This window comes from Monodelphis domestica, chromosome 3 (assembly GCF_027887165.1).
Source record: "Monodelphis domestica isolate mMonDom1 chromosome 3, mMonDom1.pri, whole genome shotgun sequence".
Classification (NCBI taxonomy): Eukaryota; Metazoa; Chordata; class Mammalia; order Didelphimorphia; family Didelphidae; genus Monodelphis; species Monodelphis domestica.
Genome location: NC_077229.1, coordinates 321,408,028 through 321,435,777, shown reverse-complemented (window position 1 = coordinate 321,435,777; position 27,750 = coordinate 321,408,028). Strand labels below are relative to the sequence as shown.

General features: G+C 38.4%; 1 protein-coding gene across 1 annotated transcript; it reads right to left on the bottom strand.

Annotated features, from left to right (window-relative positions):
• Positions 1 to 112: 112 nt before the first annotated feature.
• On the bottom strand, positions 113 to 26,103 carry LOC103100925 (C-type lectin domain family 4 member K-like). Its single transcript, XM_056821076.1, has 4 exons — positions 26,050 to 26,103; positions 3,926 to 4,008; positions 3,071 to 3,144; positions 113 to 2,801 (listed from the first exon to the last, which is right to left on the bottom strand). The coding sequence occupies exons 1-4, from the start codon at positions 26,101 to 26,103 to the stop codon at positions 2,608 to 2,610; spliced, it is 405 nt and encodes a 134-aa protein (XP_056677054.1). The 3' UTR covers positions 113 to 2,607.
• Between the last annotated feature and the right edge of the window lie 1,647 nt (positions 26,104 to 27,750).

Below are 27,750 nucleotides of genomic sequence, written 5' to 3'. Positions count from 1 at the left end.
GGGATTTTAAAACTGAGAAAGAAAGAGAAGGGATAAAACTGGCTATGAATATCCACTGAACTGGATGCCAGAAAGAGTAACCACAAGTTAGAGTAATGGAAAAATAGTATTAGGGGAATATATAACTCAAAATGGAAGTTGTAATAATGGACATGCTAAAGTTCCATAAGCATACCATTGGCCCTGACTGGACCATTGACTGTGGTGGATCTGACAGCAAAGAATGGCTTAACAAGTACTCTCTATTACATAACATTAGGTCACTGATGGAGATGGAGTCCAGTATCCATCCATGTTACTTCTCATTCCAGATCTTGGAGACCATGTAGTACTCCTTCAGTCCCTGAAGTTCATTGCTACCCTATACCATTGTGGGCCAGAGTAGAAAATACACTAATCCTCTGCTCATTCACACTGATACCAAGGCAGGCCATGGAGCAGGAAAGCCCACTGCTAAAGTTATAGAAGTCTCTTATATGTTTGCATTTGTAGCATGGTGTTTAAATATCAACTGAATTGAATAAATGGAATTCTGAGCTCTCATTGTATCGCCAAAATAAATCTGAAGAGCTTTGAACCACCATGTACCCAGAGAAACCAATACTTACATTTGAATTGTTCCTACACTTCAGAATCACAGTTCATTCTTGCAGTGACCCAAATTGCTGTGTTATCATTGAGATACCTGTCCTCTGGCTCTCTCAAAGCCAGGCTGATATATCTATCACTCACTGGGTCCAAAGAGACACCCTTGAGGAGCTGGGGGAGAAGACTTAAAATTCAGTTCAGTTCCTACATAACATTGGTCCCTCCAAGTTCCTGTCCAGTTGAGCATGATTGCCAGGTGAGTTCACCTGAACTGGATTCCCAAAGGATATGCCCAAATCTTTGCTTCCCAGGGCATCAATGCTATGCCAGCTGCAAAACTTGATTCCAGGACACCCTCCAGACTTGAACTCACAAGGTGCTTTGATGACCCTCTACATATAATGGAAAAGGACAGACAGAAAAGCCAAAATCTGGTCCAATTGGAGTTGAGAAAGGACCTGTGGAGGGAGGACGGATGTCAGAAAAGAAGAAAAGGCCCTAAGGCAGTTCTCCTTTTGAACCTGGTCTCTGAGGGAGAAGAAGAGTCACTGAGATTCCCCATATGGAAATGAATCAAAGAGAAAGTAGCTAAGGTAGACCAAGGTCTTTTTTAAAGACTGATATTCTAATTCTATCTATGTGGGCAGCTAAGTGATTCAGTGGATAGAACTCTAAGCCTGAAATCAGACTCATTTTCTTCAGTTCAAATCTGTCCTCAGACACTTACTAGTTGTGTGGCCCTGGGCAAATCATTTAACCCTGTTTGCCTAAGTTTCTGCATCTGTGAAATGAATTGGAAAAAAAAATGGCAAACCACTCCAATGTACTTTCCACAAAAACCATAAATGGGGTCATGAAGAGTCGGACATGATTGAAACAATTGAACAACAAATAGTTACATCTATAAAACCAATGAAACAAGATTCACACACACATACACACACACAAACACACACACACACACACAATGTGGGAGTTACAGAATGTCTACACATGCTCTAGTCTATCTAAGGAATTTTCCTTATATCTCATCCTGCTTCTTCTCCAAGTCATCTTCCTAGCATCCTCCAAGAGGAGAGGTTGGATAAACTAAGCAAGCTGATAGAGTTTGCTCATGCACTAGGTTACTACTTGGTAATCTCTAAGTTCTCCTTTAGTTCTACAGTTTTCTGATTTAATGAACATATGAAATCAAGATGTCCATAAGTCTTAAGAGTGTAACTTACTTCAGAATAGGGTTCAAAAGATTGAAAAAAAATTTTAACCCTAACTTTCTATCTTAGGAGTAACTCTTAGCATAAGTGCAAGGGCTAGGCAATCAAGGTTAAGTGACTTGCCCAGGGACACACAGCTAGGAAGTGTCAGGGGTCAGATTTGAAGCCAGGTCCTCCTGACTCCAAGCTTGATGCTCTATCCACTGAGCCACCTTACTGCCCCTCAACAGATTGAATATTAATAGAGTTCTGGCCTGAAATGGATATTCCTATGAACTATGACTTGAAGGTAAATTCTCTGATTCAGTCCTCTAGAATGAAAGTTTATGAACTTTGGGGATTACCTGGACATCACACTGAATTATTCTGATCTTCCAGGCTCTGAGATCCCGGCAGCTGCCCAAGGCTGACTGACAGCAGGGCTCTAGACTGGAGACCTGGAAGTGTCTGATGAGGCTGGATCTGGGATGAGGCTTCTGGGTGCCGAACTAGTCCTCATAGCTCTGTTTCAAGCTGCAGGCTGCCCTGCTAGAAGTCTAGTTTTTGAAGACCCAAAAGGCTTCTCACAGATGAATTTGTATTTTAGTTGACAGTTCTCATCATTCCAGGCTGCCAGTGCCTCCATCTTCATCTCCACACAGTCCTCTTTCCCCTGGTAGTTGGTGGGTTATCCTGGAATCCAGAACCCTTTGCTTTGGGCAGCGTCATAAACGGTCCCATCCACCCAGGTCCAGGTGTCTTCTGTGTGTCTGTTGTTCAGTCCAATCCAATGTCTCTCTCCCTTCAATGTCTTGTAAAGAAATTCCTATTCTCCCACAGAAGTCACAGTTGCCAGATGGGAATCCTGGGATACACAGAATTGTTCAGCCTCATCCCAGGACTTAATATCACAGGAGAAATAGTCGAGACTTCCATTGTAAATTTTCCAGTTCTTGGAGACTATCTTTGAGAGACTCTCTTGGGAGGAAGAGGAGAAGACAAGAGAGAAGAGAATTAAATCTTAACAGCAAGGAGCCAAGAAAATAGAAGCTGTGAGTGATCACTGCGTATAAACCCTCACATCTTTGGGGAGAGGAAAGTGGGTCACTGAGTTGACTAAGTAATCATATAGTAAAATGGGTAAATACTGACAGCCTGATGGGCAGTCTTGGCTGTTCTCAGCAATGGTCTGGGATTACAGAAGTGAGTCTGTTCCAGGAGCTTGAGTCAAAAGTACCCAGATAGACAAATTCCAAGTCAGCATGAGGCTATTCTGGTATAGAACATACTCTTTTTAAGGAGATTAAAGATCTTCACCTGGGTAAGGTGGGTTCCAAGCCAGGGTTGCTCTGTCCAAGTTAGTCTGGAAAGAATTCCTTTATATGCAATTCATTGCACCAAATGTTGAGGGTGTGAGGATGGATAACATAGTCAAGGGGTGGTAGGTAGGTACAGATAATGGCATTACAAGTTTAAACATGATTAAGGTCATAGGAGAGGCAAAGTATAGGGGCATGAAAGATACAACTATTTGGTAATATGGGAACATTTCCCTAGGGACAAGAAGTAAATTTGGGTGGTACAAGGTGCCCAGAGCTCTCATCTTCACTTGTTTGCCAATAATGGGGACAAACTGTGATTGAGTCCTGTCTGACTTTTTGTGCACATATCAACATGCCACTCTAGCAGCTCCAGAGTATGCTTGGTGTTCATAAAACATAGCATCATGAGAAATGATAAGCAAGATGATTTCAGAAAAAGCTAGAAAGCCTTGTAGGAACTGATGCAGAGCAAAATATGCAGAACTGGGAGAACCTTGTACACAATAACAGCAATACTGGATGAAGACTATCTGTGGAAACTTGGCTGTTCTCAGCAATGCAATGATCTGGGACAATCCTGAAAGACTTATGATGAGAAATGCTATCCACCTCCAGGGAAAGAATTGTTGGAGTCATCTTCCACATCAGTGGATCTCTGGTTTTATTTGGGGTTTTTGGTTACATATGACTTTGCTCTTACAACAACGACCAATATGGAATTGTGTTTTGCATGAAAATTTAAAAATGAAAAATAAAATAAAATAAAATTGATTTGTCATTCCCACAAAAAAAAAAGAAAAGAAAAGAAACCCATAGTATCACGTCAGGATTGCATACAGTAAGCCAAATACACAGGTCATATACAAACAAGAAGCAACATTGAGGTCTGGTGTATATAATAGGTGCTGGTAAGAGGTAATGAGGTGGTTCAGTGGATAGGGCACCAGCCCTGAAGATGGGAGATCCTGGGTTCAAATATGGCCCTAGATACTTCCCAGCTATGTGATCCTAGACACGTCACTTATTTTTACTTTTTTTAAAAAATAATTTTTATTTACAATTTTCTGCTCTTCTGCCTTGGAACTGATACTTGATATTAATTCTAAGACAGAAGGTAAGAGTTAAAAAAAAAAGAGAGAGGAAGAAATGCTATTTGATTGAGTAACATTATTTCTTAGGTTTGAAGTGTATTGGGGTATTCAAGAAGGACTAGCAACTCAGATGTGAGGATTTGCTGAGCCCCTTCCAGGACTGCTCATCTACCTTTGGTGTCCATCTTGTATTCACCAATCACCTGTGGCTCCAAAAAGCTGTAGCATATGAAGAGGTCACTCCCCAGTAAAACTGCTTCTGTAGGCAAGTTAAACCAGACTAAGGGTAACTAACTGATAGACTTCAAGACCATTGTGAATTATGCGGTGTCAATGCCAAGCATGTGAAGATTTCCCCTACTAGAATGGACAGATGAGAAGTATCCATTCCAAGAGCCATGAAGGCAGCTGAAGCAGGAACCATGGAGCCCCAAGGGCTTGGTCAGACATGGAAGACACCAAAGTCATCCACTGTATCCCAAGCCATCAACAGTCATTCTAACTTTGGTCTTTGCCACAGGACTTGAAAGAGTCTAGAAGAGAAAGTGAGGCTGATGACTTTGTACAACTCTGCCTCACTTAAATCTAATTCATTGTGCAATGCCTTTCGTCCTCTTCTAAAGGAAGGATGAACAACGATTACTTCTCAGGTTTGCATAAAGTACACCAAATACAGAGATATTATAAGCTCCTTGAGGACCAGGATTGCTTTATTTTTCCTTTGCATCTTCAGTGTCGGTCACACCAAGCACATACCAAATGTTTAATAAATGTTTGTTGAATTGAATTGAGTGAAATATATAAGATATAGTGTGGCATTTGGAGTTACATAAAAAGTACATTACACATACTCCACTAGAGGGCACCTTCTGGTTAATATGTGTTACTTCTTTACCTATGTATTTGCACTATAGTATAAAACTTTGCTACAGGGTATTATTATATGTTTTCTACATATGATGTAAACCCATGGTCTACTGGACAAAATTCTGATGAGAATGTTATAATACAATGAACTCATATGTGGCATACGTATTTGAGATTATTGACTATGGCTGCTGTATGTGAATTATAATGTATACCTAATATAATTTGTAGGGGCTTCAAATTTGTTTACTGAAAGGAGGATGTCATATGAACCAAGATTGCCTTTACCCTTCATGCAGTGTGACTTTAAGAATCCAAAATGTATAGGTAAGGCAAGCATTCAAGAAAGGAAATTTCAAGAGTCAGAAAATCCAATAGGATTGGATTCTACACAGAAAAATTGCATCAAAAGGCATCACCTTTTGGAAGTGGAAGTAAGTAGTTATAAGTATATGTAGAAAAGACTACAAAATCTGGGGAGTCCTGGAGCATTCCTGAGCTACCATGGGTGGAGATTCAAACTGTTGGAACATGTTTTATTGAGCAGAATAGGCTACTGATACAGCCTATACCATTGATGGTGAATCTATGGCACAGGTGCCAAAGATGACACTCGGAGGGCTCTCTGTGGGCACACACACCACCCCCTTTTCCTAGTTCATTACTAGAAAGGCAGAGGGACTCGGGTAGAGCTCTTCCCCATCCCTTCTCCACCATGCCTGATGACATTTTTAAACATCCCCTACCCCCTGCCCAGCAGCCCAACAGGAGTGTGGTGGGTGGTAAGGTGGTAAGATGGATGGCTCACATGCAGCAGAGCTGGAGGGGAGCAGAGAGCTTGGGTCACTCCCCTCCCCCTCTCTATACTCACTGAGGACATTCCTCACTTCATCCACCCCTCCACCCAGTAGTCCAATGATATCCTCCCTCTATAGGTTAAGTGCTCAGTGAGTGAAGACAGGTGGAGGTTAGGAGTGGGGGTAAAGGGAGAAAATATGATCTGAATCAGGTAAGCAACAGCAAAGGAGAGCAAAGACAAACTTAACCACTTTCACAATTTTGCCTAACAACTATTCTGTAAACATGGCATTATTTTCTGTTTGATGGCCAACACAAGAACTCAATTGAACAGCTATTTCTGGAGCACCCATTATGTGTGAACTTGAACCTTTAGGGTATACAACAAAGTTTTCTCTAGAAGAAAAAGGAAAATATACAACAACAAAAGGGCATAATTCCCCTGGGTTGCAAATTGAATCATTATGGTTAATTGTTTTCATAGAAATGGTCAATATTCTTCAAGTAAATTATTTTTGCCTCCATATGCAACTAACATGCACAAGGACAACTAGGTGGCACAGTGGATAAAGAACCAAGCCTGGAATCAGGAAGACTCATTTTCTTCAATTCGAATGCAGCCTCTGTTGCTCTCCAGGGCAAATCATTTAATCTTGTTTACCTCAGTTTCCTAATCTGTAAAATGAGCTGAAGAAACTTGAGAAGAAACCCCTGAATGAGGTCACAAAGTGTTGGACAAGACTAAAGATGACTCAACATCAACAACATACACATACAAAACATTAAAGGATTGCGAATTTCTTTACAAATATTATCTTGTTCTGACCTCATAAGAACGCTGGGATGTAGGTGCTATTATTGTCTCTATTTTACACATGAAAAACATGAAGATAAGTGACTTGCCAAGGGTCACACAACTAGTAAGTGTCTGAGGCTGGATTTGAACACAGATCTTCCTGACTAGGCTCAGTAATCAATGCACTGGATCACCTAGTTCCCTTTTTCTGTGGTGTGTGATACCTGTTAAAGCTAGGACCCTCCCTACAGAGACAAAGGAACAAAAAGCCTTGAAAAAATGAACTGGATGTCCCATTAGTGTTCACCTTAGAAAAGAATTTAACTGACAAGCTCATTAATGTTACTCTCAATTACTAGAACTCAAATATGTGACCTGTACGGTCGGTCATGGCCATCATCACCATGAAAAATTGGTCCTCTCTGTGAATATACTTCTTGTTTAAACAAACCTTAGGAAAATGTGTAGTGCCAGATTCTTGGAGCCAGAGGCACAATGCATTTTTTTTCTTAAATGTTTATGTTGCAGAGCCTGTAGAAAGTCATGCAACAAAGATCTTTTAGTGTAAGGTAGCGACATGGATGAATAGGGTTTTTGTATGCTCATCAAATGCTGGCCCTCCAAAGAACAAATCAAAAATCCATTAGGAATAATTCAGCTTTATTCAGTGATGGACAGAAATCATGGAGAGAGGAGAGGAAATTATAAGGGACATTATTCTAAAAAAGTATCAGAATCAAATGTCAAAGGACTCTGCTAAACTAAAACCAGAACCAGATTAGTGGGATTTTAGCTGAGAGCTCCCTACTCCTCCTCCCCTCCCCACCCCCCATTGCCACATACAGTCAAAACTGTTGTAGCAAATGGACATATTGAGTTAAGATTTCGTGAGCTGCAATTCTTGAGGTTAACCAAAAAAAGGGGGGGGGGAATTTCCCCCAAAACTTTGGGATTAAATTCTGAAAGGGTAAAGAAAATAAGCTTTGTTAAGACTGTTCTGTCCTACAATAGTCATCCAAACTGCGAGGTGGGCCTTGTTTAAATTGGGCTGGGTGGAATTTCAGCATTTGCCATGTGGCTATTTTAGGTAATCCCTCTATGTGAATGCATTTTCCCTCCCTACCCCCAGTCAGTACAACGCAGGGATTGATGAGAGGCTACTTTTTTTTAAATCTTACTTCCTCCCTACCTCCCACTCCCCCATTCCGGAATGCACGGTCAAGCTCAAAGAGAAGAAAAACGCATCCTAGATATCAAAGTTGTAGAAGGCCGTTAGCCGTTCATCCGAGAACTTTCAAGCTAGGGAGGGGATGACGTAAAAAAAGAAGAAAGAAGAGGAAAAAGAAGAGAAAGTGCTTCCTCCAGCATCAGCCTCAACCTCAGTGACTCTCTCCACTTAAAGCCAAGCTGGGCTTGGAGGGGAGTGGCTCTTGGAGGGATTGGCAAAAGCCACAGCTGGACCACATAATCAGGGCTTGGGGACGTGCGGGATTACTACTCTTTCTTTATTTTGCTACAAACCTACAATTTTTTTTTCTGAATTGATTTTTTTCACCAAAATATAGTCTTTTTTAAATGGTGAAGAGTTCATGTGTATCTCCCAGCTCATGGGAAGCAGCAATAATGTTGGAAGCAGGGAATGTTCATCACTATACGTGATGGCCAGCAATTGTAGCCATATCCGCCCGCACCCGTCCTCAGCACAATAGTCCTCACTCTTCTCCTAAATACTTTACATTCCATCTCTATTTCTTTACATTCATTCATCCTCAGTTCCGTCACCTGAAACGTTCTGTCCCAGCTCACCCATACACCTTTATCCTCTCTCTCTCACGTAACAACCATACTCTTCCTGTCCCAAAGGGATGTAACAATAGCTACCGCAAGATTGTACAAGTAGGAAGTAAAGCCAGACTCAGCGGTGGATACACCAGGTTCATTATGGCGGTCCTTTTTGGCTAAGCCAGACCTAAAAACAAACTTGTGTCTTTTCCTCTCCTCTCCTCTCCTCTGCTCCTTCTCCCTCTCTTCCTCTCTCACTTTGTCTCTTCTCTATTCCTTTCTTCTGTCTTCCCTCTCATCTTCCCCTTTGTTTTCGCCTTCTCTCTCCTTATTTATTCCTCTGCCTTCTCTATGACCTCTTTTCTTCTTTTTCTCCCTCCCTCTCTCCCTCTCTTTGTGTTGTCTCTCTCCCTCTCTGTCTTTTTGTCTTTCTCTCTTTCTATATCTGTCTTTCTCTCTCTCTGTTTCTCTCCACTGTCTCTGTCTCTATCTCTGTCTCTCTGTCTCTCTCCCTCTCTCCCTCTCCATCTCTTTGCCCTTAACTCCCACCAATGTTTTACCAAGAAAGCATATTTCAATGAAAAATTCATTGTATGGTTATAGCTGATTCATCATTCAATCACTTAGGTAAAAGCCCACATAAAGCTACTAACAAAAGACTCTAAGCCTGACATCTTTGTCAGATAAGAACACCACCATTGATCAACCAATTGAACAATCCAGCACATAGAACTAAATGAAGCAGCCTAGTTAATCCAATTAGAAGGAATAGAATGCTTCTAAATAATGTTTCCCAAGAAACCTATTGGTATTGGCTGCAGAGACTTAAGTCAATGACCTATGGGTTTTGTATGAAGTAGTAAGCCAATTTGTAAGACTGCCTCACTTAAATCCAATTTATGCACTGGAAGTCAAGATATCACAAGTGATGTCATTTTAGTCCTCTTCACTCACCAAGGAAACAGACAAGTTAATATGTAACCTGAGCATTTTCAAGTCCCTCCCAGCTTAGTGATGGAAATCATTCCAGAAAAGTCCCTGAAAGGGATCACTTGAGAAGGGGGGTGGGGTTGAAAGAAAAGCCGCTGCCCCCTTTCCCTTTGAACATAGGAAAACCTTGTGAACCCCAAAAAGTTCCAGAAGACTTGTCACAGCCGTGTCCCTTGAACAGCTGATATTAGTATCAGAATTGGGAGCCAAGGACACAGAAGGAAAATTAAAGAAAGTCAGCTTCAGATCTCCAAAGGATGCCCATTAAAATATGAGCTCCTTGACGACAGGGTCTGTATTTTAGCCATTCTATGTGTCTCCAGTGCATCTTCACACAGAGCCTAACACATAGAAAATATTTAATAAATGTTTGTTGGTTAAATGCAGACCACAACACCATATCAAAGGGAAATTTTATGGGCACCTAACAAAGGAGAGAAAAGGACTTCAAACAAAAGGATGTCTGGGAGCTATATGCTCTAATTTACCACATGAGCTCTAAAATTGAGTCCTAAACATTTCTTCTTACACTCTAAATGTATATGTAAAGGAGTATATCCCAGAATTGAAAAGGGTTTTGTACCAACTGCTCTTACGCTACCACTTTAGTACATACTCCTAACTAAAAGTCATATGAGTCGATTTGGTCAATTTATGTCAACTGATAAACATAAAGGAAGCACACCAGTGGGGGTTCATAAACTCTTGTTGTGATCTGCCCCCCTAACTCACAGATGAGTCTGAGGCTTGTCAAATAACCTCAACTTTAACCTAGTTTGGCCTGTCTGCCATAATTTTACTGGGATGTGGCTACAGGGCATGCTACAGTTTTTTGTAGCTACAGAAAAGTTGGGTGACAGGTAGACAGACACCAGGGGTAGACCAACAGCCCTGAAAAGGACTTGGCAAACGCTGACAAAGTTGGTGCCAGTCCTCTCTGAATACACCCCAACAATAATACAGGAGAAACAACCCTCTCCAACCCCAAAGGGTTAGCCCCTAGAACTCTGAGGGAAGAAGTAGTAACCACCCCCTGGGACCCACATTTCCCAGGTAAATAGGGATTTAAGAGATAGCTCCACAGTCTGTGCTACACCAAAAATTCAATTCAAAAGAATAGAGTATTAATAGCATTTCTGTGAGTCACATTTTAGAGTGTGACTATCACAATTTTACACCTTTCTGGCATGGGTGAGACTGTAGACAAGACAGGCTATGAAGGACAGATCAAAAAGCAGCTAGAATTAGTGGAAAACACTGATGTGCTTAATGAAAAGCAGCAATGTGCTTGTAAGAGAAGGGCACTGGGATGCTGAAGAACCTCAAGACCACCACCATATAGGGATCAATTGAAGTCAAAGGGGCTACTATTCCTCCTAAAAAAGAGAAGACTTACTGAAATATGAGTGTTGCTCTCAGTGATCTAAAAGGTGGTAGCATAGAAGGACCTGATTTCTTCTATTCAACTCCAAAATGAAAAATTAGAAGCAAAGAGTAAGAGAGCAGCTACATAGCTCAGAAGAATTAGGCGTAGTAATAGGGGTTCAAATCTGACCTCAGCCTATGTGACCCTGGACAAGTCACTTAACTCCCATTGCCCAGCTCTTGTCATTCTTCTGCCTTGGAACCAATATACAGTATTGATTCTAAGACGGAGGGTAAGAGTTTAAAAAACAAAACAAAACAAAGAAGAAGAAGCAAAGAGCTTGGTTGTTGGGAGGTTGATTTCAGAATATTTCAAGAAATGAACTTCTTAACAATAAAAGTTCTTTCTAAAGTGGAATGAGTTTCTTTAGGTTTTTACCCTTTCTTCTCCATCTTCAAGCAGAAAGTACAGGACTTCCTAAAAGCAATGTTAAAGAAATAATCCTTGATCGGGAATGGGTTGGATTGAATGTCTCCTGAGGTCCATACCACCTCTGGGATTCTATGACTATGAATTGAAATGAAATCCTATTTCCTATAGGAGAAAGAAAAGGTGTAACATGGAACCCATTTAAAAATAACAATTAGCAAGTTTTTTCCTTGAAACTGTTGAGTATCCCTGAAGAAAAGGAATTTCTCTAGGAAAAACTATTGTTTCTTCTTGTGTATTACAAATTGAACGCTATATAATGTCAAAATACACTCTTCTGTCAGAGAAAGTCTTTTCCACTTTCAAATAATAGATTTTTTAGTGCTGGTAGAACATTAGAGTTTGTCGATTATAATACCCTAATTTAACAATTGAGTAAACTGAGGCCAACAAAGATTTTTTTTTTAATGGCTGTCTGATGTCATGGAAATAAAATCAGCAGGGAGTAAGTCAGATCAACAAATATTTTTGAGCACTTACTATTTGTTCAACATTGTCCAGGGTTTTCATACCTTTTAATATTTGGAATGGATATCATCCTAGGCTTGATCTTCGTTTTAGAAATTTGTCTAGGTCATAGATTAATTCCATAATAGCTAATTGTGTGCTAAGATTAAGCAGACAATGCTGACTATTAGCCAGAGTTATGTTAGTTATGCTATTTGCAAAACTATGACATTTCTGTTATGGAAGTTTGGGGCCTGAAATAGCTTCCCTTCTTCCACTCTCTATTTTTTAAAGGCTTTTAAAAAAATTAAAGAATTAAGAGGAGGTATAGTATAAAGGACAACTAGGCAGTGCAGTGAACAGAGCAATGGGCCTGGAATAAGGAAGTCATCTTCCTAAGTTCAAATCTGACCTCAAACACTTACTGGATGAGCAAATCACTTAACCCTGTTTGCCTTAGTTACCTCATCTGTAAAATGAGCCAGAAAAAGAAATGGCAAATTATTCTGGTATCTTTCTGAGGAAAAGCCCAAAAGGGTTCATGAAGAATTGGACTTGACTAAACACCAATATGAAATATATATCATTTCTATGTTATCATTGCCGCTAATTTTGACATGAATGGTGCTTTGTAACCCAAGAAGGGACTACATATGCAGCAAAACAGAAAGGGGTGTGTTAAGCATCTTCTAAAGATAAATATTTCATTTAGTCCTCAATACTTAAAACATGGCCAATATAAAAAGAAAGAGAATTGTACTTCTGGGTTTAAGAGTCGAATTTGTTAGATTTTTTAAAAGATAAATGGAAAAATAACTTTGTTTAAATATACTAGAAATTCTGTTTCTTAGCTATAGACAGATAAAGCAGTACTTTCAAAAAATATCATTACCTTAATCCTGACATTAGTTGCCATAGTCTTCTCTCCTGCTAAGACCATTATTTTGAGACTTGGAAAGTCAGCATAAAGGCATATAGCAACTCCCCAAGAACTGAAACCTTAAAAAAAAATTTAAAAAAACTTACTCCCCTCAGAAAAATAGTGAAATACAGAGAAATCATTCATAATGGCTCCTCAAGCAAAAATTCTTCAACTTTTCTGACACTGGGGGGGGTTGGGGGGGAGGAAACACAGAGAAACACTGTTCACTGTGGATTCCATCTAGCACTTGGTAGTTGAGTGTTACTACCAAAGCCACTAACAGGTCACAGGCTTCTCTGAATGGTTTTTTGTCCCATTGTGGTGGTGGTGTAGTTGGGGGAGGGAAAGAGTTGGCCCCACCAAAATTCATTCCACTGACTTTTTCAATAGCTGGGCATCTGTGGTGAGGAATAGAAGCTGTCCACATGGCCACTGGAAGAAGCTGGTCAGAAGATAATGGAGGATAAAAATAGAAACCCTAAAGAGTAAGTAAGTTCCTCCATATTAAGTGATCTGGGTGGGTGCAGCCATAGAATGAATCACAAAGTGCCCTGGGGAATAGCTGGATGCCTGATGCATAGGTGAAGCATAGCACCTTTTAGATCTAAGATTGTGAGGAAAATTCATGACCGAACAAGGGACAGAGGAGATTACAAAAGACAAAATCATAGAAAATAAAGTTTTTGCACACACAAAAAAAGCAGTCTTACTAAAGTAAGAAGAGAAAGTATTGATCTGGAAAATATTTTTATATTAAATACCTGATAAAAGTATAAAAGAATGAGTTCATACATGAATATATATCATATATACATAGTAGTATGTTGGTAAATGTTTAACAATTACCTCTAAAATAAGTGACTGAATACATGACACTTTTAATTATTAATATTTTCTCCTTCACTTAAAGTCTAAACAATCAACAAAACAAAAAATCAAGCCCAGTTTTATAGTATTTACCTATTCCTGAAATGTTAATGCTCACACTAAAAATTTAACATCATGAACCAGTATAAGCTGGGTCCAACACTCCCCTAAATATGTAAAACAAGTGGTCAAAGGATACCAGGAAAAGTTTTTCAAAAGAAAAATTATTAACAACCAGAAGAAACAATATTCTGGCTCACAGATAAGAGAAATGAAAACTAAAACAACTCTGATGTTTTACTTCCACTCATCAAAAAGACAAAGTTAAAAAACTGAAATAATCAATACAGAAGGAACTGAGATAAAAAGTTATGCAGTCTTCTCTCAGTATATCATGGTTCACTTATCCAGGCTTCACTGTATTGAGGGTTTTTTAAATATACATATCTAGGAGACAGCTGGGTGGTTCAGTGGATTGAGAGCCAGACCTAGAGACAGGATGGTCCTAGGTTCAAATATGTCCTCAGACACTTCCTAGATGTGTGACCCTGGGCAAGTCACTTGACCCCCATTGCCTAGCCCTTACCACTCTTCTGCCTTGGAGCCAATACACAGTATTGATTCTAAGACAGAAGATAAGGGTTTAAAATAAATAAATAGATAGATATAGATATATGCATATATAAATTCAGTATCACGTGGTTACACTTATCATAGTATACTATTGGCTGATGGAATGAAAGGCAACCAACCACAGTGCTGTGTTCTGTATCCTGGGTGCTGATTAGTTCAGTGACTGTAAGTTAATAAGAGTGTGGAAAAGGTTTATAGGAGAGTGGGAAGTGTTTATAAAGTCTTAAAACATACATAAATAATAAAATAAATATAACACCACTATGCAGACTTTCACAGGGGTGTGATATGGAAATCACATTAAAAGACATATATATTAATTTAAGGTCACCAAGGAATTTAGCTATGTAATTCCTAAATGAAAACTCAAGTCAGCAGTCAACCTTTTATGGAGTTTTTAATTACTAACAGGAGGAAGAAAGGTATTAGAGAGAGACAGAGACAGAGACAGAGACAGAGACAGAGACAGAGACAGAGACAGAGACAGAGACAGAGAGACAGAAAGACAGAGAGACAGAGACAGAGACAGAGACAGAGAGACAGAGAGAGAGGGAAAGAGAAAGGGGAAAAGGGAATAGGGCTTAAATACCCACTCTGCTTAGGCTGGGCCAGAGGCCCAGTCCCTATCACTCAGGTGACCAAAATGGAGAAACAGTTTCAGGGCCTCCACCTCAAGCACCAGCCTCCAACAACCTCCTTTCCTCTACCCAGGAAGTCCCCAGACTCCTCAGCTGTCCTCTACCTCACTTCCTGTGTCTCACCTGTGCCAATGGTGGCTCTAGCTTCACCCAGGACTGCCCAGAGGTCTGTCCCCTTTGCACATGTCTGTTGAAGGTCACATTCTCAAATAATTAAATCTTGAGCTTTACTGCAGCTCTTCCTAAATCCTGTTACCTTTAGTAGGGTGGAGATTGCAGTTTCCAAGACCTGATTCTGTCATTCCAAGTATCTCTATTGTTATTGATCAGGAAATAGCCAAATCCCATCCTCTAAAGAAAGGTTTGAACAGGGTTGAGTAGTTTTGAAATTCACAGGGGTCTCTGGAACATAACTCCCACAAAAGGTGAAGGATCACTGTATTAATAAACCATTAAATTAAATTTTCTAGAAAAAAATTTGCACCAGAAAAAAGACAAAATTGTATACAGAATTTTCACCATTGAAATTATACTCCAAAAAAAATTAAGGATAGCAGAAAAGTGCCAGCATTTGTAAAGTAGTATTTTTATTGAAAGCAAAAAAAGAATTAATAAATTTTTTAAAAAACCCTAGAAACAAAGTGGAAACATTTCTGTTAGGAAATGACTGAACAAATAGTCACATATGAATACGGTATTTTTTTTATGATGTGAGAAACGAAGCAAATGAGGAATTCCAAAAAATTTGGGAAAATTTGAATAAATCAATAAAAATGATCAAAAGGTACAATTAAGTATTATCAAGAAAACAATATGTAATATAAATGTATGTGTATATAATATGGGGATATCATATATGTTATATAATTATATCTATATAATTTTCTTCCTTTGAGACATCCATTTCCTTATTCTGGACTCAACTGTGGGGTCATCTTCCTTCTTTCTAGATCTTAATTCAGTGCTTTATAAAAAGTGAATGCTTAATAAATATTGCCTGGGTACATGTAATCTTCAGATAAGGAAACCTACCTCCTTTTTCCCTACAAAGAGATAGGGGACTGTGAAATGTTGCAAACTTTGAGAGGTGGCTGCTGTATCAATTATTTATGTGTAACTGCTTTTTAATTACAAGGGAAGATTCAATGTTGGATTGGAAAGAAGTAGTATATATGTACAGGGCTATATCCAGATATGAAAACAAAAGTCAGATACATACATAGACAGGTAGGTAGGTAAGCAGACAGGCAGATAGATGATCTATCAGTAGATAGATAAATAGATCAATTGAGAGATCAATAGACTGATAGAGAGAGATGGATGGATAGAGGGGTAGATAGTTGGATGGATAGATGAATAGATGGATGGATAGATGGGTAGATAGATGAATGGATAGATGGATGGATGGATAGATGAATGGATAGAGTGATATAGATAGAGAAATAACATAGATACATAGATGCATAGAGAGATAAGATAGATATAGATATCCCTTTTTATTTCACAATAGATATGAGCATATTATTATACACATGTATTATATACTATTAAATTTTTAGTTGGTCTGAATATTTAATTGGTAGTCACCAGGGATACTAAATCCCAAAATGAATTATTAAAGTAAAATGGAATTTATGGTAGTTTACAATAGAAGGAAGATATTAAGGAAGAGAGAAAAGGGGAGAGAGAGAGCTACGGCTTCCTCTGAATCAGTTAGAAATTCTAAGGCCCTAGCCAGGAGAAAGGAGTCTCAAGACAATGGGCCTTTCCTGGATGCTCATGCCTCCAGAAAGGGCAAAAAAGTCAGCCTCTACACTCACCATGGTGACCATCTAAAAAGAAAGCAGTCTGAGGTCTCCTGCACAAGCTCCTTCAGGGTCGAGTTCCACAGCCAAGTGTCCCTCTTCATTTCAAGTCTGGGTGTCTGTCTTCCAGTCTCCTCAAGTGCCTGTCTTCCCTCCAGCTTCAAGTGACTGTCTTCACTATGAGTCCAAATGTCTGTCCTCCAGTCCAATTCCAAGCGACCAATCCATGTGTGCCTCTGTTTCTACTATTTAAAGACCTTTTTCTCTTGTGTCACCTCCCCTAAATTTTACATCTACCAATCACAGCAGATGCTCCTCTCCAGGACTGCCCACTCTTTCACACAGACCTCCCACTCAATGTATGAAATGGGTGTTCATACCTTTTGTGGTCAGTTCACACCTTTTTGTAGTTAGTCCATACCTTTTTGTGGTTAAAATGGGTAGATCTACTTTAAATACTGGGTTTACACTTTGGGGATTAAAATCTAAAAATAGGTAGGGGATTACAATTTAATCTTCACAATAAAGGAAGAGCTAAGTACCTTCATTGTTACAATCAGGGGAGAGCTAAATCCAATCTTCACAATACACACACATATGAAATATGCAAATACAAATTACACACATATACAATATACATACATAATATAGCTAGCTATATTATGTGTACTATTACATATGTATTATGCAAATATATTATATGTATATATCTGCAAATATTATATAAATATACATTGTATGGCTATAATATAGCTATATTACATAAATACATGTATATGTATATATATGGACACACACACATACATACATCTATATAATTAGCACAATAGAATCAAGGAAAAAAAAATAAGTCACCACCTTAAGAATTTAGATCAAGGCATTTCTCAGTCCAGATTCTGGAGAAGAGTCAGTGACCTATCTATACTTACCTCATGGCAGCAAAAAGAGTATAGAGAAAAGCATTCTCAGACATGGGCAATATACTGACTTGCTTGGCTGAACTGTATTTCTTTGTAAAAACGGAGAGGTCTACAGGAAGAGGCCAAGTATGGCAAAGTGACAGTCTTGTAAAATAAACTACACCAATAAAACAATTTAAGAAGATGATGGAAATCCTGGGAAAGGAGTTTCTACTTGGAGTAAGAAGAAAGAGAATGCAAGTAAGGTAGTATTAGAATAAGGCTAAAGGAAAGAACATAACCCTGAATATTATTATAATTGTCATAATCATGAACATAAGCCAAAGAGAACTAACTTGAGAGAGTAGGCTAACATTTATTTATTTGAAAAGAGAAAGGCCTTTTTGGGATGCTTTTTGTTTTCACATCTGGATATAGCCCCGTACAAACATACTATCCCTCTCCATCCCGACACTGAATCTTCCCTTATAATTAAAAACAAAACAGTTAAGCATAAATAATTGGTACAGTGGTTACCTCTAAAGTATACAACTTTCTAGATCCATAGTCCCTATCTCTCTGCAAAGAAGGGGAAAGATTTTGTTATCCAAAGATTACAAGTACTCAGTCCACATTTATTCAGCATTCACTTTTTACAAAGCACTGTATTAAACTCTATAAAAGAAGGAAGAAACAAATTGATCCCACAGTTCTGAGTCCAAAAACGAGGAAATGGATGTCTCAAAGGAAGAAAATAATGAATTTATGTAAGGCACATAGACCAAAGAAATGGAAAGGAAGAAATAGAGTAATAGCATTTAAATAAGGGGAGAGGGTAGAATTTGGTCCAGAGGAAAAGTTAGATACTATGAATACTATTTTCTAAAAAAAAATACCTACAATAAACAGCCATATATTCCTCTCCCAACCCAGACCTCTATCATGGAGTAAATGAAGGGGAAGTAAGACTAGAGGGGGCAGCGGGGTGGCTCAGTGGATTGAGAGTGTAAACCTTAAAATTTCTTAGACTTATAAATGTTGGAAATTTCACCATTGGGAAATTTCATACTTGAAAAATTTCCTATTGATAGTGGGAACACCATTGGAATGTGAACCCGATTGGCAAGGGAGGTTCCTCCTCCTCTCTTCTTAAGATTACTTTAGGACAGAAACCTTTTGCTGAACAATGGAAAGGGCTTTGACCTATGCTTAAGCATAGAACAGGAATTTCTTTGAGTCGTGATTGATTTTAGAATTTATACAATAGAGATACTTGGAATGACAGAACCAGGTCTTGGAAATTACAATCTCCACCCTACTCAGTCCTAACAGGATTTAGGAAGGGCTGCAGCATAGATCAAAATTTAATTATTCCAATCTCTACCCTACTCAGGGTAACAGGATTTAGGAAGGGCTGTAGCAAAGGATCAAGATTTAATTATTTGAGAATATGACCTTCAACAGACATGTGCAAAGCCACAGACCTCTGGGCGGTCCTGGGTTAAGGTAGAGCCACCATTGGCACAGGGAAGACATGGACAGTGATTGGTAGATGTGAGAACTGAGGGGAGGGAACTTGGATGGTTTGCTTAAAGAGAGAGGGGTCTGAGGACTGAGGGGTGGTTGGTTGGAGAGTTTTGGCTCTGAGTGGTTGGAGAGGTGCTCTGAGAAGCTTGCTCTGAAGGAAGCTGGAGGTGGAGGCCCCTGAGACTGTTTCTCCATTTTGATCACGTGAGTGATAGGGACTGATCTCTTTTCTTTGCCCCAGCTATCTAAGGGCTTGGGCCTTTTGGCCCAGCCTAAACAGAAGGGGTATTTAAGCCCTATTCCCTTCTCCCCTTTCTCTCTCCCTCTCTCTCTCTATCTCTAATACCTTTCTTCATCCTGTTTGTAATTAAACTTTATAAAAGGTTGACTGCTGACTTGAGTTTTCATTTAGGAATTACATAGCTGAATTCCTTGGCGACCTTAAATTAATATATATCAGTCTTTTAAAGTGATTTCCTTGTCACAAGAGCCAGACCTAGACAGGAGCCTGGATTCAAATCTGGTCTCAGACACTTCCTAGCTGTGTGACCCTGGGCAAGTCATTTAACCCCCATTGCCTAACTAATTCTAAGGTAGATGGTAAAGGCTGTGAAACAAAGAAAATTAAGAAGCCTGGAAAGATAGGAAGGAATTTTGAAGGACTTCAAACACCAAGCAAAGGATTCCATATTTGATCCTGGAGGAGATAGGGAGCCTCTGGAGTTAATCAGTAAGGAAGTGGCATGGTCAGACCTGTGCTTTATGATCACTTTGACAGCAAAGTGGAGGATGAACCAAGTATAGACAGATACTTGTGGCAGGCAGACCCACCAGCATAGCATTGTAATCGTGCAAGTGCCAGGAGAAGTTGCCTAAACCAGGGTGGTGACAAGTGTCAGAGAAGAGAAGGGAGTATATGTGAAAGATGTTATAAGAAGAGATCAAATTATCAGGACTTGGTAACAGATAGGATATGAGAGAGGATGATGGTATTTTTTTAGAGCAATAGGAAAGTTAGGAAGAGGAACAAGTTTGAATTAAAATAATGAGTTCAGTTTGGGATATGTTGAATTTAAGATGTGAGCGAGATGTTCTGTCCTAGAACTGATACTGGAGAGGCATGCTGGGAGCTAAGATGGCAGAGTAAAAGACACTCCACTCTCCTGATCCCTTCATACTCACACAATGAGAAAAAATTGCCACAAAATAAAGGAAAGCTGAAGGAATATGTCTCACTGGGGTAAGAGAAGAGAATGGCCCAGGCAGCATCTGTGAGAATGGACAGAACTTGGAGCAGCCCAATTTGTGGTGACTCCTTCAGAGAGAATGATCCCAGCCTGATCCACATTCCACGCAGGTAGAGAAGGTAGGAAACCTATAAACTGTCATTTGGTGACAGATCCCTGGTACTACAAGAGAACAGAGAGGGGAATCTAGAACTCAGGACCCTCTTCACACCCAGTGGCAGCAGAGCCCTGGGGATAAAAGGGAGCAGCGAGGGAAAGCTGCAACTACAGTAACCTACTCACACCCAGGGGCAGCAGAGAGCCTGAGGCAGCAGTGCCCAGAGCAGGGGACCTGCCCAGTTCAGGCCACTTGGCAGGGAAGGGGAAGAAGTAGATCAGGGAATTAACAGCCCCCAAACCACAGGGGAACTGGTAGCACAAGGTGCAGAATATAGCTGGACACAACAGCTACAAACCCTCCCAGAGCAAGATAATGGGGCCACCTCCTCCCCAGACACACTGTGAAGAACAAGAGCAGCCAGGTCTACTCCAAGTACCAGAGAAGAGCACTCCCTCTACCCCAGGAACAGAGAAGAATCTCAAGAAATATATAAGGTGATGTGGAGGAGGGGGAGGGGGGGTTGTCAGAAAAACGAACAAAGGAACAACAACAAAAACCCTTGATCTTGGAAAGTTACTTTAGTGACAGGGAAGATCAAAATTCAAACTCAAAAGAGGATAACAGTACCAAAAAGGAAACATGTAAAGCCTCAAAGGAAAGGGTGAAAGGATGTCAGGCCTCAAAAGAACCCCTGGAAGAACTTGAAAAGAAGTTTAAAAAAAAATAAGAGAATTCACAGAAAAATTCAATAGGTGGGAAAACTTTGAATGAAGAAATCAACTTCCTAAAAATTAGAAGAGGCCAAAAGGAAAGTGAGGCACAAAAATGCCTTGAAGAAAATAACTTCCTAAGACATAAAATAGACAAAGAGAAATAGAGACAAAAAAAAGGTAAAGAAAACAACTCTTTAAAGAAAAGGATTGACCAAATTGAAAAGGAAACACAAAATCTGAAGAAGAAAAAAATAACTCCTTAAAATTTAGAATTGGACAAATTGAAGTTAATGAAGCATTAAGACATCAGAAACAATATGATAAAGTCAAAGAAAAAATGAAGAAAATTAAAATACTTCCTTGGAAAAATGACTTAACTGGAAAATAGATCCAGGAGAGATAATCTAAGAATCATCATAATTTGTAAAAGCCATGATCAAAAAAAGAACCTGACACTATATTACAAGAAACCATCAGGGAAAATTACTCTGATATCATCAAATAAGAAGGGGAAATACAAATAGAATGAATCCATCAATTATCTCCGGAAAGAAATACCAAAATAAAATATCCAAGGACTATTGTAGCCAAATCCCAGAACACCCAGTCAAGAAAAAATTACTACAAGCTGAAGACACAATCAGGATTACATGGGACCTAGCAGCTTCTATGTTAAAGGACTGGAGGGTATGGAATATAATATTCCAAAAATCTAAGGACCTAAGGCTACAACCTATAATTACATACCCAGCAAAACTTAGTAGAGTTTTCCAGGGGAAAATTTTGAAGTTTAATGAAGTAAATGAATTTCAGATTTCCTGACCAAAAAATCAGAGCTGAAAAGAAAATTTAAAGAGCAAACTTGACACTCAAGAAAAGCATAAAAGGTAACACATGATTTCAATAGATGCAGAAAAAAAACCTTTGACAAAACAACAGCCCTTCCTTATAAAGACATTAGAATAAACAGAATCTTCCTTGAAATGATGAATAGTATCTACCAGCAGCAAGCATTATCTGTAACGGGAGTAAACTAAAACCCTTCCCAATAAGATCAAATATAAAGCAAGGATGCCCATTATCACCACTCTTATTTAATATTGAATGGAAATGCTTGCTATAGTAGTAAGAGCAGAAAAATAAATTGAAGGAATTAGGCAGGAAACAGTTATCACTCTTTACAGATAATGTGATGGTTCTAGAGAACCCTAGAGATCAACCAAAAAACCTAATAGAAATAATCAACAATTTCAGCAGTTGCAGGATACAAAATAAAACCACATAAATCATCAGCATGTCGATTTACCACCAACAAAATCCAACAGATAGCAAGATAGAAAAGGAAATCCCATTCAAAATAACTCAAGACAATATAAAATACCTGGGAGTATTCCTCCCAATACAAACCTAGCAACTATTGAACACAATTACAAAACACTCTTCACACAAATAAAGTCAGATCTAAACAACTGGAAAAACATTAATTGTTCATGGAAAGACTGAACCAATATAGTGAAAATGACAATCCCACCTAAATTAATTTACCTATTAAATGTCATACCAATCAAGCTAACCCAAATATTATTTCATAGAACTAAAACAAATAACAACAAAGTTCATCTGGAAGGACAAAAGTACAAGAATATTAAAGGAATTAATTTTAAAAATATGAAAGAAGGAAGCATGGCTATATCAGATCTCAAACTATCTATAAAGTGGTAATCATCAGAACAATCTAGTACTGGTTAAGAAATAGAGTGGTGGATCAATGTAATAGATTAGATAATTAACACATGGCCATTAATGTCCTTAGCAACTTAATATTTGATAAACCCAGAGATTCAAGTTTTGGGAGAAAGAACTCACTGACAAAAACTGCCAGCAGAGATTAGGCATGGACCAACATCTCACACCAGATTCCAAGATAAAATCAAAATGGATACTTCATCTAGACATAAAGGGTGACACCATAAATAAATTAGGGGAACTTAGCAAAGTTTATTTGTCAGACTTATGAATAAGGGAAGAATTTATGACCAAATAAAATATAGAGAAAATTTCCAAAAATTAAATAGGTATTTACACTAAAGTTAAAAGTTTCTGTACAAATAAAACCAATACAACCAAAATTAGAAGGGAAACAACAAATTTTGGGGGAAATCTAATGACAAGTGTCTGAGAAATTAGTTCTCAAATATATAGAGAACTGAACCAAATTTATAAGAATACAAAGCATTCCCCAACTGAAAAATGGACAAAGGGGCAGTTCTTAGAGAATGAAATTAAAACAATCCATAGTCATATCACTATTGGTTAAAGAAATGCAGATTAAAACAAGTCAGAGATACCATTTCACCTACCAGATTGGCCAACATAACTGAAAAGGAAAATGATAAATGTTAGAGGGGATGTAGAAAAACTGGGATGCTAATATACTCTTTGTGGAACTGTGAACTAATACAACCATTTTGGAGAGTAATATGGAACCCGGCTCAAAGAGCTATGAAATTATACATACCCTTTGACCCACCAGCAATACCACTACTGGGTCTGTATTCCAAGGAGATCAGAGATAAGGGAAAAGGACCTACTTGTACCAAAATATTTTTATAGCTCTTTTCATAATAGAAGAATTGGAAACTAAAGGGTTATCCATCACATGGAGAATGGATGAGCAAGTTGTGGCATATGGTTGTAATAAAATATTATTGTGCCAAAAGGAACAATGAACATGATGAATTCAGGAAAACCTGGAAAGACTGACATGAACTGATGCAAAGTAAAGTGAGCAGAACCAGGAAAATAATGTATACAGTAATAGAAATATCATGCTAATCAACTGTAAAGGAATATACAATTATCTACAAAGCGCATCACCAAGATAACCACCAGGAATTCATGATGAAAAATGCTATCCATAACCAAAGAAGGAACTGTTAGAATCTGAGTGCAGACCAAAGCATGCCATCTTACACTATATTTCCCTCATGAGATCTCTATTATATATTTGATATGTCCTCTCTCATGCCATGAGCAATATAGAAATATATATTATGTAAAAATATTGAAATAACTTATATCAGACTGTTCACTGCCTAGATGTGAGGGAGAGGAAGGAGAAAATCTGAATTTTAAAATATCAAAAGCAATTGTCAAAAAGTGTTTCTACATGTAAAGGAAAAAAAATATTTAATTTAATTTAATTTTAAAAATGAAAATATAATTGATACAAAGTCCAGATAAGAATTTTTTAAAATATGCAGGCAATTAGATATACAAGTCTTGAGGAAGGGAGAGAGGAAAAGGCTGGATAAATAGTTTTGAGAATCATTAGCATGGAACTGATAATTGAATTCATGGAAACTGATAAGCTCACCAAGTGAATTAATATAGAGGGATAAAAGAACAGGGTAAAGCGGATGACCCTGGTATCTTTGATATCTGACTGAGCTCTAATCACTCCATAATGCCTGCTTTAGCTGCCTTCAGGGCTCTTAGGACAAATTGTTCTCAGCCAGCCAGTCAGCCAGGGTAAGTCTTCTCATGCGTGGAGTAGATGCCCCACTCGATCACCAATTAGTTTGGAGCCAATGGGTTACCTTCAACCTGGTTTTTAACCCATCCACCAAGATGGCTTTGTTTGAGTGTGGTCACTGTGTATGCTATAGCTTCTTGGAGCCACTGGTGAGAGTTGGATGAAAGCTGGAAACCAAAGGTGAATGAGTATCCCTGTTATTGGTTATCTGGTCTTATAACCCTTGTCAAAAAAAGAAAGCAAAGTTATTACAGCATGACCAGTTCTTGGTGAAGCCTTGTTGGCTCTTAATGATAATTGATTCCCTTTCTAAAAGCTCACAAACCACTCATCTTTTAATATAATCCTGAACTTATGATGAAAAATGCTATCCATCTCCAGAAAAAGAACTAATGAAGTTTGAACACCAAACGACACATATTTTATTTAAACTTTTGTTGTTTTTTTTTATGGGGGGGGTGTTTTCTTTCACAACATAGCTAATATGGAAATAAGTTTTGCGTGACACAACATATATAATCTATATCATACTGCTTACTTCTTAAGGAGGGAGGAAGAGAATTTGGGAATCAAAAAAATTTTAAAGAATGTTAAAAATTATTTTTATATGTAATTAGAAAAAAATTTTTGATAAAAGGAAAATAATATAATCCTTAATTCTGGTAAGTTCCAAAGTCAAGTATGCAGACCTATATTTTGGGGACACCAACTTCTTCCCTTATTTGGAAATTATCACATTTGTGACTACCAGGATTCAGAAAGCAGGGCCTCTAGAAAACAGGTGGCCAGAAGGAGTTATTCTTCTGAAAGCTTCTAAGACCAAACAGAAAAATTGTTTAAGGAAGATAATCAGAAAGTAGGAAAAGAAAATGAAACTATTAAATCTGGAGAAGCCTGCAGCTGAGGCATTCTGTAGACTTTGAAACCATTAGAGTTGAAGATAAGATGATGAGAAAACCAGAAATGTTATCAGTCAATCATCCAGCCCAACATGCCTTCTCTTGGCAATGGACTTTAATTTCTAGCAACTAAATTCCAACACATTTTTTTTAAAAACGCAACAGTGGCTTTGTGTGTTTTTTTAGGATCATAAGTCATAGACATAAGTAAGGAACTTAGAGATCACATAGTCTAGCCCCTTCCAGTTTTTTTGTTTTTGTGGGGTTTTTTTTTTTACAAATAAGGAAAAGTAAACTCAAAGTGCTTAAATGACTCACCCAAGGTCACACAGAGTAAGTGGTGGAGCTGAAATATGAACCCAAGTTTCTCATTTGCAGCTCAGAACCCTTTCACCCCATCATATAATTATTATCTGTCTTATGAAACAATTAGGACTTTGAGGGGAAAAAAATTAAGCCATGAACCTAGAATGAGTAACTCTCTTTTTGCCAGGATAGCAATTAAACATAGTTCTTAAGCACTCAGCACCCTTACCACTGGGGCACAGATTACAAAGCGACAAGTAGGGATTAATTTGCGATTAGCCATGTTTGCAGGAAAGATGTTTCTGTTCATCCCAGGTATTAAAGAGCGGAGGTGGGAGATGGTTCAGTTGTACTCAAAGGAAACTATGAACCAGACAAAAAATGAAAAGCAAGTGGGTTTGAGTTCAATTTAGGTAAAGAGAAATAGCATTTGATGGGAGCAAGATGTGTTTCAAGTTTCTCTGGCTCCTTGCATGTTTCTGTAATTTGTCAGGAAGGTGAAAATGCAGTGATGAATATTCTGTCTGGTAGGAAGGAAGAGAGTCAGATAATGAAGACATGATGGCAAGGGTACCTAGGCAGCCCTCCATGGGTTAATTCAAAAGTTCATTGGTGAAGCCCTATGTGGTAAACTAGCATGTTTGCTATTTAGACAGGTGTAGAAGGGAGGTTTAAACTGAGAGCTGCTTATGCAGATGACATACCACTGTTTGTATGTGCTGATGAGATTGCACAAGCCGTCTCCTGAATTTATGAAACATATGTTAAAGCAGCTGGTTCTAAACTCAGAAGAAGAGTAGCTCTTGGGTTTGATTGAACTGATAAACGGAAACAGGTGATAATCTTGGAGGAGGCTGGTGTTAAAAAAAAGTCTCAGCAACTCAGATTCCAGGAGTCTTATTTTAGCATCAAAACAATGAAAAATTAAACAGAGAGAAAAATAGAAGCAACCGAGATGTTAGGGCCCCTCTGGCAGATTTGGAGGTTATTCTATTGGAAAAAGAGTATTGTTAATTAAACCTTTTTTTTTCCATCTCCTAGAGCCATATGGAAGTGATTTACTATATTTTTCTTGCTGTCCATTTGCAAAACTATGTTTGAGGAAGCTGGCAAAATGCCTGCTTTCGGTTTTTGTTTTCTGTGTGTTTTTGAAAGCTTATCTATATAAAGATGCTATAACAAAACAGTAAAAGAGGAAACTCTTTGCAGAGGTCCTGTGGAGGCTTTGGCAAAAAGGATTTTACAGACAAGAATCTAGAAAAACTTTCTTCTGGGTAATTCTGTTGTTCAAAGACATATTTGGGATAACTGTGCATCAAACATACTGACTTCTTACAGCTCTCTGCAGAACTGTCGATCTATGCAATACAACAGCAAGTGGTATTTTAACAATCTTGTGAAGATTTTAGTATAGGAGAAATATTGTTTGAAATGCAACTGTTGGAAGGGAAAAACCCATATGTACACCAGTATTTATAGCGGCAATTTTTGTAGTAGCAAAGAACTAGGAGGACAGTGAATATACATTGACTGGGAAATGGCTGAACAAATTGTGGAATGTGAATGTAATCGAATATTATTGCATTGCAATAAATAACAAATATGTGGAATTCAGAGAAACTTGAGAACAACTGTATGAACTGATACAGAACAAAATAAGAACAAAAATAGCATTTAACGTGATAACAAGAGGGTAATAATTTTAATAACAATTGAAAAACTTTAGAACTCTGATATTTTTTGTTGTTGTCTGATCATGTCCAACTTTTCTTGACTGTGACTCCATTTGAGGTTTCTTGGCAAACACATAGGAACAATTTGCCATTTTCTTCTCCAGATTATTTTACAGTTTAGGAAACTGAGGCCAACAGAATTAAGTGACTTGTGCAGCATCACACAGCTAGGAAATGTCTGAGGCCAGATGTGAACA

Coding starts and splice junctions, on each gene's coding strand:
- LOC103100925 (XM_056821076.1), bottom strand. CDS start 26,103: ATGGCTAATCGCAAATTAATCCCTACTTGTCGCTTTGTAATCTGTGCC. Junction 4,009..26,049: donor TTGTAATCTGTGCCCCAGTG/GTAAGGGTGCTG, acceptor ACCTCTTACCAG/CACCTATTATATACACCAGA. Junction 2,802..3,070: donor CTTTAATCTCCTTAAAAAGA/GTATGTTCTATA, acceptor CTTGCTGTTAAG/ATTTAATTCTCTTCTCTCTT.